Source organism: Ictidomys tridecemlineatus, chromosome 3, assembly GCF_052094955.1.
Source record: "Ictidomys tridecemlineatus isolate mIctTri1 chromosome 3, mIctTri1.hap1, whole genome shotgun sequence".
Classification (NCBI taxonomy): domain Eukaryota; kingdom Metazoa; phylum Chordata; class Mammalia; order Rodentia; family Sciuridae; genus Ictidomys; species Ictidomys tridecemlineatus.
In genome coordinates, this window is record NC_135479.1 from 20,311,057 (window position 1) to 20,323,633 (window position 12,577).

Here is a 12,577-nt window from a genome sequence, read left to right on the forward strand (position 1 = left end):
GCCTGTAATCCCAGCAACTTGGGAGGCTGAAGCAGGAGGATCATGAGTTCAAAGCCAGCCTCAGCAATGTTGTGGCACTAAGCAACTCAGTGAGACCATATCTGTAAATTTAAAAAGGGGAGAGGGGCTGGGGATGTGGTTCAGTGTCTTCACTGTCGAGTACCCCTGAGTTCAGTCCCCTGTACCAAAAAAAACCCCAGGGATAATAGACTTCTCCTAGGAGGGAGAAGGTATCCCAAGAAGGGAGGCATTCTGCCCTTTTTATATGTCCTAGACTTCCTTTGTTCTCCTGCTCTCTTCCTCTTATCTTTCTCCTTCCGGGTATGTGATGACTAAGCCCAGGAATGCTTGGTGGGATAGCCAAAAGGTGGGAAACAGGTGGGCTGAAGGGGAAAGGGCAGGGTGGAGCAGCCAAGGACACATTAATTAACAATCTTATAGCATAAGTTACTTAGGCAACAGGTTAGGGCAGGGGCAGGGGCAGATTCTTGATAAGGGTGGAGGAAGGGTTCTGAAGGAATTAACATTCAATCCCTCAGGGGACAGTCTCCAATTTCCCAGAATCACTCAAACTTGGCCTTCTTGATCTGACCTGACTCGATTTACCTATCTATACTGACTGCCTGTCTAATTCTGGCTTCACTAGGGGGGCGAAAACATTGCAAGAGTCATGGCATTTTCTGGAACTACAAGCATTTGGGTTCAATATTGATGGTAGAAAGCAGCCATATAACCAAAAGTCTATGTGGCAGGCTGTCGAAATGGGCAAAAGGTGTGACTTTTGCAGTCCAGGGGGAGAAATAAAGAATGTCCATGCACTTGTGCCCTAGTCAATGCTTTATTCACTCAAATCACTCAATACAATTTCACTCTATAGGTTCTTAATCAAGAAAACGACAACCCTTAATGTTAGACACTGCAACAACATAATCAATTCACAGCAAACAATTCTAGATTGATTCCCAGCAAACCATTCTAGATTAATTCGAAGCACTGCAAACAATTATGACAGGCTAATGACAGACATTCCCTCTGCGTGTCAGATCAAAAGTCTCAAGCCTTAGGCTTTAAGTCCAGCAGATGCACACTCACTCAGACTGGAGTGATCAGGTCAGGAACCAAGGCAGGCTTCTCCTGAGGTGGAGCTGATGGCTGGTTGAGGAGAGGGTCATAGGGAGAAGTTGTGGCTGTCACCAGGGTCAAGATGTGGCTATAGAGTTTAAGAGTGGTGAGGAAGATGCAGAGGATCAGCAACAATAAAAAGTGTTGGGATGCCAGTCCAGGTCCTCATCAGGCTCTCAGCGTGAGGGCATCAGTGTTGGCTGGCTGAATCTCTGTTTATTTGCTCTGTTATTTGTACCAAATTTGGAGCTTTTGTCCCCCTTTTTAATCCTTATTAGCTGCCACCATCTCTCAGTGACATCATTTACTCTGGGGTTAAACCATCTGGTGTAGTGGTCCCCACCCTGATCTTTTTGCCTTTTTCTATTTTGGGGTGCTTTTCCCTGGGCAGGCATGAACAGCCTGCTAGAGGCTTCAATCTGAGTTTATCAGGGTGGGGAGAAGTGACTTGTTTGTGCCTGAGGGCCATACTGGTGGTCTCTCTATTAGGCATGCATGGTGAGACTGCAGTTTTCAAACTGGAGTTTTTAAAATGGAGTTGCTTAGGCTCAGACCTTAGGCCATCCTCACATAGGCCAGAGATCAAACTCACAGGAGTGGAAAACCATTGATAGGTTTCATACCAGTGAAATTTGATCAGTGTTTCCCTTTTTAGGTCACTTGTAGAACAGCCAAGACCAGAGAGAGATGAGATCAAGGAACAATTAGGGGACTACTGTTGTCTTCTCTGAGTGAAAAAAAGAAATGACAAGAGTCTGGATTGGAATGGAAAGAGGATATATAGATTTGGAAGATATTTGATAGGAGAATCAACAAGGCTTGGTAGTAAATTTGAAATCAAGAATGAGAAAAAAATGAGGAATTCATGATTTCCTCTATGTTTCCCATTTGGTGGCCAAGTAGTTGATTCCATTCAACAATATAGGGAATTCAGGAAAGAGAATCTTGAATACAACATTTGTTCTTTCTGTTGTTGAGGGGTGGGGAGAGAATAAGTTCAATAAACATGTTAAGCTGAAAGGGTAAAGTTTCTAAACTGCAACACATGGGTTAAATTCCTGAGGCAGTTAGGACAAGGCCCCACTGGCCATTTAGTTGAATTATGGCCTGGAGTCCTGTGCAATTCCTCACGTAGATATTCAAGGTCCGAACCAATCAGTTTAAATGTAAACCCCCTCCTCAGGAAAGACCTATCACTCCAGCCAACCCTGTTCCCACCAATAAATGTACTAATCAAGTCTAAGAATTATTGTTTGATTTTCCCATGGTGTAAGGTGATTTGTTAAAGGAGACTGTGATGTATGCAAAGCCGCCCCGCCCCTCCCTAAAAGGTGTACTTAAGCATTGTTCAACCCCTGCTCTGGGCTCTGGGCTGCTCTTGCTTCTTGAGTGGGCCTAGAGTCTTAGCGCGCTGAATTGGCTCCTAAATAAAAAATCCCCTTGTGTGTTTTGCATGAAGTCAGTCTCTTGTGGTCTCTTCTTCCAACGTTTCGCTGGTCCCTTACAAAGACTTGGGAATGTGTGAAACATCCCAGACATATCTGGTAGGTAGTTGGATATACAGGTCTGGAACTCTGGGGAGAAAAAAAAAAAGCTTATATTGGAGAGATAGCATGAGTTTAGAATCAGATGAAATTAAAGCTGAGGGAGTAAATGTGTTGGTTCAGATATAGAGAACTGAAGTGGGAAGATGGTCAAATACAGGCTAGCTCTTAGACTTTAAGATTGTGAGCCACTAGCCATCAGGGCAAATGGTTTGTGAGTCTTGTGGCCTCCCAAGAGCACAGAGGAGGTATATAGGAAAGGGCTAAGCTACTGAATCATAGCTGGACAAATGACCTCTCCCATCCAAGCAACTGAGCTTCACCAGTCCTTTTCTACCCGGTGGCCCTGTGGTTTTGGCTCCCTCAGCACTATGATGGGCAGAGATGTTGGCACTGTTTTCCTTAAGTAAGGAGTTAATTTTTTTTTAAATTTTTATTTTATAATTCTGGGTATCAAATCCGGGTCCTCATGTTTGGTAGGCAAGTGCTCTACCAGTGAGTTACTTCCCCAGCCCTAGATCTTTTTAAAATTCCCATGTCCCCTTACTTTAAATTATAACCTCAAACTCTCCTGATTTAACTGCAGAACGACCCAATTTAATTCAACTCCACAAATATTATTGGTTTAGGTAAGGGAAATACTACAAAGATGATTAAGCTGTGACATGCCCTCTGTGAATTCCCAATCCACTCTGCATTCAGCCAGACAAGCGTGTTGAACAGAGTTTATGAGAGGTGGGAGTACTGGGGACACTGAGGAGCGGGGACCTCACCCCATGAGTTGCCTTATAAACTCCGGGGCAGGGTCTGGGGCGCCATGTCATGTCAGCCTCTTTAGGCTTAATGCTGAGATGGCACTCCCAAGCGGTTGACATGAAAGCAGCCTCATAAAAGGGTCAGCGTCATTAGGGTGATGAACCAGTTGGTGCTTGGAGATCCAGGGGGGATGAAAGGCGCGGGGTGAAGACGCCCTGCGTTCTCCGAGCTTGGTTGGGCAGGGCTTCCAGGGACCCAAGAAAGCTGGGGGAACTGGGCTCAAAGTATCTCTTCTTGTCTTCTCCGGAAAGAAGCTGTGGACACACTCCAAGGTCGGGAAGGTAGTCCTGGGGGCTCTATCCCTACAATCTTGGGTGACCCAGGCCCCACTCAACTCATACTCCCCTGAGCCTTTACAGGAGACTCAGAAGGATTGCAAGTTGCTATGGCAACCAGACATTCGGAATACTGAGGAAAGCCTAGGCCTAGAGAGGCAACATCCTGCTTTCCTCCTTTCCTTACCACGGATAAAGTGGCGCCCCCAACGCACAGGAGCCGTCCCTGGGCCCCAGCCCCGGCGCGGAGACCAACGTGGACCTCCAGGGATGGGAGGCCGCTCTGGCCTCAAGCGGTGCCTCTCGTTGGTAGACGGGCCCGAGGGAGCCCCTCTGGGCGCGGCGCCGCTGAGCTGCTCGATGCTCCGGCCGGAAGTGCTCTTCACCGCCTGCCTCCCACCCGGCTCTCTGGTCCCGGCGGTAAGATGGCGGCTGCCGCGGAGTGCGATGTGGTAATGGCGGCGACCGAACCGGAGCTGCTCGACGACGAAGAAGCAAAAAGGTAATCGGATAGCAGGGTCAAGGAGGAGGCGAGCTGCAGCCCTCTGGCTCAGGGAAACCTATCCTTGCTGTGATGCAGCCTGCAGATGTTGAGGCTATGCCCCGCCTTCTGCAACCCCCCCCCCATCTGAAATGATGTCGGAATGGACCCCCTGAAGGGGCGCTCTCGGGGGTCAGCTTTCCCCTCCTGCTTCCGCCTGGCGGGGGAGCTAAGGCACGGCCAAGTTCTCCAGCGGAGAGGAAGGTCGTCCTTATGGTGGAGGCTGGGTCTCTGAGGGGGAGTCTCAGAGGTCTGTTGTCGGGTGGGGGAGGCGGCGCGGCGTAGATGACGACTTCCTTACATCCCCCGACCCCCGCCTTCTCTTGTTAACTTCTGTGCATTGTTGTCAACACTGTGTGTCTCCCAAGCCCTCGCTCTCCTTCTCACCCCCTCCGCCATGATTACACCCCAGCGATCAGCAGCTGGGTAAGAGGTGATTGTGTGTCTCCAGTACTGACCTGGTCGCTCCCTGGTTAACCCCAGAAATTAGAGAGGATAGAGAAAGGAGGCAAAGTGAAGGACGCGTCTCATGCTCTACACGTCAGACTCCTCTTTGCCCTTCCTTCCTGTGTGACATCCTTATTCCTCTCTGATCCGTTCTTAAACAGCAAGGAGGAGGGCAGCTGCTGGAGCGCAGTTGGCTGTGCTGGGCAGCCGCAGAGGCTCGAGATTGCCAGTCCGAACTAGCCAAGGGAGTTGCTGAGTGAGTGGTTTTCGAGAACACTCTGGATTCTGGCACCAGCTAAAGCAGATTATTGGAAGTGGGTTTGGGAACAGAGTTTGAGTAGGTTCTAATACTAAAATCGAATTAATGAAAAGATTCTGGAAGTTTTAGTCCTTTTCTTTTTATTTTTTGGTGGTGCTGGTGATTGAACCCAGGGTCTCATGCATGCCAGGGAAGTGCTCTAGCACTGAACCACATCCTTAGCCCCCGGAGTCTTTTCCTTACCAGCTGCTGGTTAATGTGATCCTACAGTACCCTCAGTCTCCTCACATATTTTATATCCTGATACCAAGCCCCCTGTTATGTTTTCAGTCTGGATAATTTGAGGTGGTGATGTTGGTGGTGCAGGAGATCTGAAATCGGGATTCTGAGATTTTTTTCTTTTTACTGTCCCAAGTTAGGAACGTAAGAGATACTCATTGAAGCACAGTGAAAATGTCATTAAGCATCAGCCAGTGACTTTAAGTTCCTGATCTGTTAGGAGCAAAGAGGTCTAACAAAGTATAGTAGATCTTTGAGAGATCTTAGAAAGCAAGATACCAAAGTTTAATCTTAGTTTTGAGCTTTCACATTGTTCCAGTATGGACTTAGGCATCAGCAGCTCATATGTATCTTTGAGGAGTTGCAAAATGGGAAACAGAACTATTCCCAACACAGACAGAACTTCAATTAATTGTGAAGATGTAATGTACTTGTATTTAGAAAGAGTTGCTGGTTCTGAGTGCTATAAATAAGGACTTTAGCCAAATATCACTTAAGAAACTAAATCTTTGATGTAAGGAGTATCCTCAATTAAAGCTTCACTTCAGGGCCTTGTATCTAAAGCAAATCTTTTTCCTTTAAAAAAAAATTACAGCCTTGGAGAATATTCTGTTATAAAATTAAGGTACGTGAACTTGAAGATGTATTAAGAATCATAAAACAGGTAATTCTGTAATGTTACCACATCATGCAAAACATAAGACATTTAGTAGGGATACATTGAAATAACAGGTTGTTGACTTATTTAACTGCCTTATTTCATGGAATTTAAAATATCATTGATTATAAAATGCACAATTATTTTATCTACCACTAAAAGAATACAACTGTAAATTAAGTAATGAGAAAAATGCAGTATCACTTCTGTGCAAAAATCAGAAAGAAAATAAGTGAAATTTTATTAATATTTTTAACCAAAAACATGTTTATTTTTTAGTTGCCAAAACCCAAACTCTTCTTTTAAAAAAAAAATCATGATTAACCTTAGAAAATCTTATATATATATAAAGCATCTTCAAAGCATTTTCCTTTAATGGGAAACTTAGTTTTATGTAATCTAAACATTAAAAGGTTAAGGAGACCTATTTTGTTGCCATTAAGAAACAAAATGGAATCTGGCATAAGTCAAGAAAACCCAGTCATGCTTCAGGTCCTTCTCCAGGAACCAGCATTGTTGTGTTATTTCTTTCTTTCTTTCTTTTTTTTTTTTAAAGAGAGAGTGAGAGAGGGACAGAGAGAGAGAGAGAAAGAATTTTAATATATTTATTTTTTAGTGATCGGTGGATACAACATCTTTGTTTTTTTAAATGTGGTGCTGAGTATCGAACCCGGGCCACGCGCATGCCAGGCGAGCGCGCTACCGCTTGAGCCACATCCCCAGCCCTGTTGTGTTATTTCCATTTAGCAAAATCTGATTTACTTTTCCTTCTTCTGCTGTGATCTCAAACGCAGTCATATCTTCTAGCACCAGTTTCTGCTAAGAAAGCTCAGACATTCTTAGAAGGGTAAACATTAAGACCTGTTAGTATTAAAAAAAAAAAAAAGCCTTGTTTATGTATGATTTACGCATTCTAAAATTAGAGTAAAGATTTAGAAGTTTTTTGGGGAGGTGGTTTTACATTTTCCATATGCCTGGAATCCTGCGCAGCCGTACTAAAGGACAAGGAGAGGGACATCCCTTACAAATGCCCTTTTACTGTCTGGCTTGGCTAGAGTTACTTGGCCATGTTCTTGTCTCTCTTGTTACAGTCCTACTGGTTCACTTAGGGATATAACAGTTGATGGGTCCCATGGTTGTTTTTGTGAGGACCAGCAAGGGGTACTTTCTTCCTTACTTTTTGGCTCCAGTGCATCTTTCTCCTGCTGCTAAATTGTCACATTCCCACAGGGGGCAAGATGAGAGGAGATTTTAAGATACTGTTCCTCATGATTCCAGCATTTTAAGTGACCACATGTTTATTTCCTTAGCTTTAGTGTCTCATCAGAGAAAAGGATTTCAGTGTTTTTTTGTTGTTGTTGTTTAGTTGGTTTTTCTTTCTTTCTTTCTTTTTTTTTTTTTTGCTTGTCACTCCGATAAAGTTTACTTTCCTCCATGGCAGTCAAGAGGTTAAAGTAAAAAACATAGTAGTTAGCACTACTACCAAAGATCAAAGATCGGGGTTCTTTTTTTTTTTTTTTTTTTTTTTTTAATAATAGGAGAAGAAAAGTTTATTTGAGGACTCACAGTTTTAGAGGTCTCAATCCATAGAGAGCAAGCTTCATTCCTCATGGCTCAAGGTAAGGCAGGGTGGATGAGTATGGAACCAGCTCACATGAAGATCAGGAAGCAGAATGGGGGGTGGTTCTATGCATCAATATTGTTTCTCTTTGCCCACCAGAACATATTTTTTAGGGTGAAATTGAAAAGGTTTTACATTTGAACTAATGTAAGGCCTTAGAATTTCCTGGGAAGTTGCTGAACCATTTTATCTAATACCTGCCTTAAGTTAAGGCTCTCCAGTCAGTCAGCTCCTAGGCTTGGAAGCAGCTTGATCTCTGTAGGTTGTCTTTTTTTTTTTTTTTTTTAATTTTAGTTCTTGGCGGACACAACATCTTTGTTTGTATGTGGTGCTGAGGATCGAACCCGGGCCGCATGCATGCCAGGTGAGCGCGCTACCGCTTGAGCCACATCCCCAGCCCCCTGTAGGTTGTTTTTACTATGGTTCATTGAAGGATTTCAAACTGTTCATCCAAGAGAAAACACTTCTGTGTTTGTCTTGATGTGACTGGACAGTGAATTCTAAAAAGGGAGCTGTAGACTTAAGCGCCAGGACCTGTTTCCTTCAGATGATATTCTTAACTACTCTGTTTTCCTGATGGACTCAGGCATGAGCAACTCTTACTAGGTTCTTTCTTCGTATTGAGGTGTTGTGAACCCTTTGTGGATTAAGAATGTACCTTTTATTTCTTTATTCATACTGTTGTTGGTGGGAAGAACTGAACTCTGAATCTATATCTCCAGTATTGCTGTTGTTGCTATGTTTTACTGCAAATTCTTAGAGCATTTTGGAGTTTGTGGCCTTTGTAACTGGAGAGCTTCTGGGAATGCATCTCCCTTTTCTTTCTTACCCTGTTTGACATTCTCAGGAATTTGTTTCCCTAACCTTCTCTTTTTTTTTAATTTTTTTTTTTTTAGTTGTTAATGGATCTTTATTTTACTTATTTATATGTGGTGCCGAGAATTGAACCCAGTGCCTCACACATGCTAGGCAAGCACTCTACCACTGAGCCACAACCCCAGCTCACCTAACCTTCTCTTGAAGTTCCAGGGCAGGCAGCAATTTAAACTGGAACAATTTAAGCTGATATGTTAAGGAATTTTCTCATTCTGATATTTCAGTAAGCTCATAAGTAGAATAGGATTTATCTTCGACCTGGAACCTAAACCAGTGAGAAACACTTCATTTTCATTTTGGTACACTAAGTGTGGATCAGAGATGAAGAGATGGGAGAAATGAGTCATGGTTAAAGAAGGGATAAACCTAGGAATACAGAATCCTGGACACAGCAAATTAATTAAACCCTGATACTATCAAGTGGCAAAATTATTAAATAATCATAACTGGAGCAAAGGTACACTACAGAAGGTCTCTTTTTCTTATTGCTGAAGTTCATGTTCTCATATTAACCAATGTCAAGAAAAGTGAGCAATTAATAAGAAAATGTTGGGTCAAGTGAATGGCAGTTGCTGTAGTGCCAAGTATATTCCCAACTGAACATAATTCTGATTGGCTTAAAGCCCAGCCTTACTGTACATTCCATCCAATTGGGGATTAGTTTAGTCATTGAAGCTAGTGTTTTCAAAGTTTTTTAAAAGCCGAGTACTGGGCACTTGACTTTGCTGTCTTTAGGACTTTTACTGTCACTAGGACTTTAGAAGACTGGAGGACAATGGTCAGCGACTATCTAGGTGCCTTTTGGCTTGATGCAAAGTCCCTCTGAGAATCCACTAATGTTTGTTCCCCTTTCTCCAGTGCTGTGATGTGGAAGTTACTTAGAGGTCGTTCCAGGTATTTTTTTAAATTGTGTAAATTTCAGTAGTAAGAGCAGGATTCAAAGTGTGGTTATTCCAGTAGGCCATTCGTTTTTATTAGAGTGACAATTTTTTTCTTTCCTCAACGGATAAAAATGGCTGTTCCTATGTTTTATTCCATAATTGGCAGGAGGATGAATGGAATGGTAAAGTGAGGAGGAATATATGACTTTCCTGGTCCTACTCTGAGACTGATATTCTGTTGGCAGGTGACTTTCAGTTTATTGGAGTGGGTGACAGATTATCATATAAGCAGTTAGTCTTCTGCTGGGATTCTAGTATTACTTTTATGGGGAAAGTGAAGGGGCGAGCAGGACTCTCTGTTTTGGTGTTTTGAGTGTTCCTTATTGGTCAGTTTGCTCTTTTAATCACCTGTTGAACTAAGGACCAAAAAGAACTTTGAGAAGTAGAATACCAGTGAATAGTCCAGACTTTACCTCCGGTTGCTATCTCTATACCCCCTTCCCTCCAAAAAAAATCAGGAAACAGACTGTTTCATTTCTTGTGTTTTTTTGTTTAGTTTGTTTGTTTTTAACTTTTTTACTTCAAAATAAAAAGAGTGGGGAATGAAGCTCAGCGTTAGAGCATCCCTGTGTTCAATCTCTAGTACTGAGGGGAAAAAAAACACCTAGTGTTAAGTTTAAAACTCACGAATGAGGTACCATTTTCTGCGTGAATATCCTTCTGCCTGCAGTGATGGAATTTCTGACAGGACTGGTTTGGATGGTTGCTTCTTCTTTACTGAATAAGACATAGCTCCCTCAGGCTACCTGGTGTCCTTCCCTGCTTGAGCAGTAGAGAGTGCTCCTGCCTTACATAGACTAATCTGTGACTCTTCTTCAAGCTTCTAGGGCCCTTTCTGGCTTTGTTCGTTCTTCTTGAGGCTTCTCCCTGAATGTCCAGAGAACAATTTAAACTGATATGTTAAGGAATTTTTTTCATATTTGTCTTCTGCTTTCTCTCTCTTGTGCTTTAAAGTGAAAACAAAAGCTGTCCCAAAGGAAATTGGGTAAAGAAAGTTGGATAGCAACTGATTTTACTAACAGGTAGAAGCTGTATAGAGCCGAACCTCTGTTTTCTCTGAACAGTTAAGAAAAATCCAACATATAGTACTCTGCAAGTTTTCCAATATTTGTGAAATTATAAAGATACATAGCTTCCACTTATATGAAATTTCACATTTAGGTTAGAATGTTTTAAAAAAGAAAGAAAGAAGTAGAATAGCTTGTTTTTGGTAAGATAGAATAAAAGTTAGGCTCCTGGGCTCCTTGTACTTACTTTAATTATCTCATGAAGGTCATAGAGAGTACAACATGAAACAGGCCCTGTGACATGCCTTTGGGGACAAGAGGTCCCCTGTGGGAAGAAGGAAAGAATTTCTACTCTTGAGACTGGCTAAGATCCCACAAATTCTGAAAGGCGGAGGGCATTTCTAGATCAACTGGCATCTAGTGATTTTGACTGAATAAAAGTAATGGGACGCCACAGTTATAGAGTAGGGTGACATTTTGGAAATAATAAATACAATAGGAATGTCTAAAGAATATTTGACTCATTGACAGTATTATTGTTAATAGCCTGAAGGGAAAAAAAGGAAAGATATTTTTTTCTAAGGTTCTTCCTATCAGTAAAATATTTTCCAAAATCAGAAGCCCCTGAACACTCCTCTACTCTAAACAAAAGAAAACTTTTTAATTTTAACAAAAATGGATTTCTCTTTCACTCCAGGAATACTAGAATATCTGAGGAAAATGAAAAAACTGAAACAAACCAAATTCTAACTTATTCAAGCTGCTGTAATGTTTTGATTTAAATCATTATTAATGCTATTGAAATAGCTTAACTTTTATATTTAAAAATATAATTCTAGTCAAATAGTGTTGTGTATGTATATGTGTGTTGTGTATGTATATGTACACACACACACACACACACACACACACACACACACACACACACACATATATAGTTGTACAAAAATGTAATTAAGTTGGGCACAGTGATGCATGCCTGCAGTTCCAGGACTTGGGAGGCCAAAGCAGGAGGATCAGAAGTTCAAGGCCAGCCTGGGCAATGCAGGGAGACCCTGTCTCAAGAAGAAGAAAGAAAAAAGAAAAAAAAATTAGCATTTCCTAGCTTACAAATGTTGCAGACTAATGAAATCATGCTAGTCTTTATTTTTAGTGCAATAGAATGGAATTAATCTTTTTTCTCCCTTCTACCCTCTCCTTCTGGAATAAATCTTTTTTTTCTTTTAATACCTTTTTTTAAAAGATTGTTTATTCATTTTTTAAACCTCTATTTCACTTATTTATTTATTTAAAAATTTTTAAAATATTTAGTTTTTAGTTTTAGGTGGACACAACATTTTTATTTTTTATTTTTATGTGGTGCTGAGGATCAAACCCAGCACCCTGCACATGCCAGGTGAGAGCGCGCTACCGCTGGAGTCACATCCCCAGCCCTCACATATGAGGCAAGCACTCTACCTCTGAGCCACAACTCCAGCCCCTCTTTTAAATACCTTTATTTAGTGTTAGGTTTTTTTTTTTTTTTTTTAAATGTGGTGCTGGGGATTAAACCCAGTGCCTCATGCATGCTAGGTAAGCGCTCTACCACTGAGCCACAACCCCAGTCCAAGGAATAAATCTTAAAAATGATACTGTACAACTGATGTAGAGATTCATCCCTTTTTAAATAGTATATAGATATGTGATGTGTCAAGTAAATCCAGAGAACCCAGCCATGTTAATGACATTTTAAATTCACCTCCCAGTGAATCTGGTATTAGCAGAGGTTGATTAATTTTTTTTTTTTAATCTTTATTTTTTAGTTCTCAGCGGACACACCATCTTTGTTGGTATGTGGTGCTGAGGATCGAACCCGGGCCTCACTCATGCCAGACGAGCGCGCTACTGCTTGAGCCACATCCCCAGCCCTGATTAAATTTTTTTAATACCTCTTTAATTGCTAAAAAGTTAGGCAGAGATCTTGCATGAGTGTTCAACATGGAAGTACGTTGAGAGAGAAATAGCAATTTTTATAGGACTTCTAATTTGGGGCATTGCAGTGACTATGATGGTATTTTAATGTGTTTTTAATTTAACTGAGCTGTAAATGTGCAAAGTTGGCTAGTGATCATAAGCCCAAGTTGTCTGATTTGATCACATGATCCTGAGCCCTGCTAAGACCTGTGTGATACCAAATGATTCCCTTGGCAGT

The 12,577-nt window shown here is 41.8% G+C and overlaps 1 protein-coding gene and 1 long non-coding RNA gene across 5 annotated transcripts in view; one reads left to right on the forward strand and one right to left on the reverse strand.

The window, feature by feature from the left end:
- Window positions 1-819: 819 nt before the first annotated feature.
- Window positions 820-4,973, reverse strand: LOC120884089 (uncharacterized). The gene is made up of 3 exons (XR_005726303.2): window positions 4,757-4,973; window positions 3,945-4,233; window positions 820-2,696 (listed from the first exon to the last, which is right to left on the reverse strand). It is a non-coding gene; the product is annotated as an uncharacterized LOC120884089 (long non-coding RNA).
- Window positions 4,127-12,577, forward strand: part of Dnajc7 (DnaJ heat shock protein family (Hsp40) member C7) — a 35,617-nt gene continuing 27,166 nt past the window's right edge. For 2 of the 4 annotated variants that reach the window (XM_013357061.3, XM_005321863.5), the window contains exon 1: window positions 4,127-4,259. In XM_013357061.3, coding sequence (XP_013212515.1) covers window positions 4,183-4,259 — 77 coding nt within the window. In that variant the 5' untranslated portion in view covers window positions 4,127-4,182. Of the gene's footprint in view, window positions 4,260-4,980; window positions 5,002-12,577 lie in introns of those variants that run through there. The other 2 variants (XM_040268780.2, XM_078042033.1) reach the window with 2 other exon arrangements.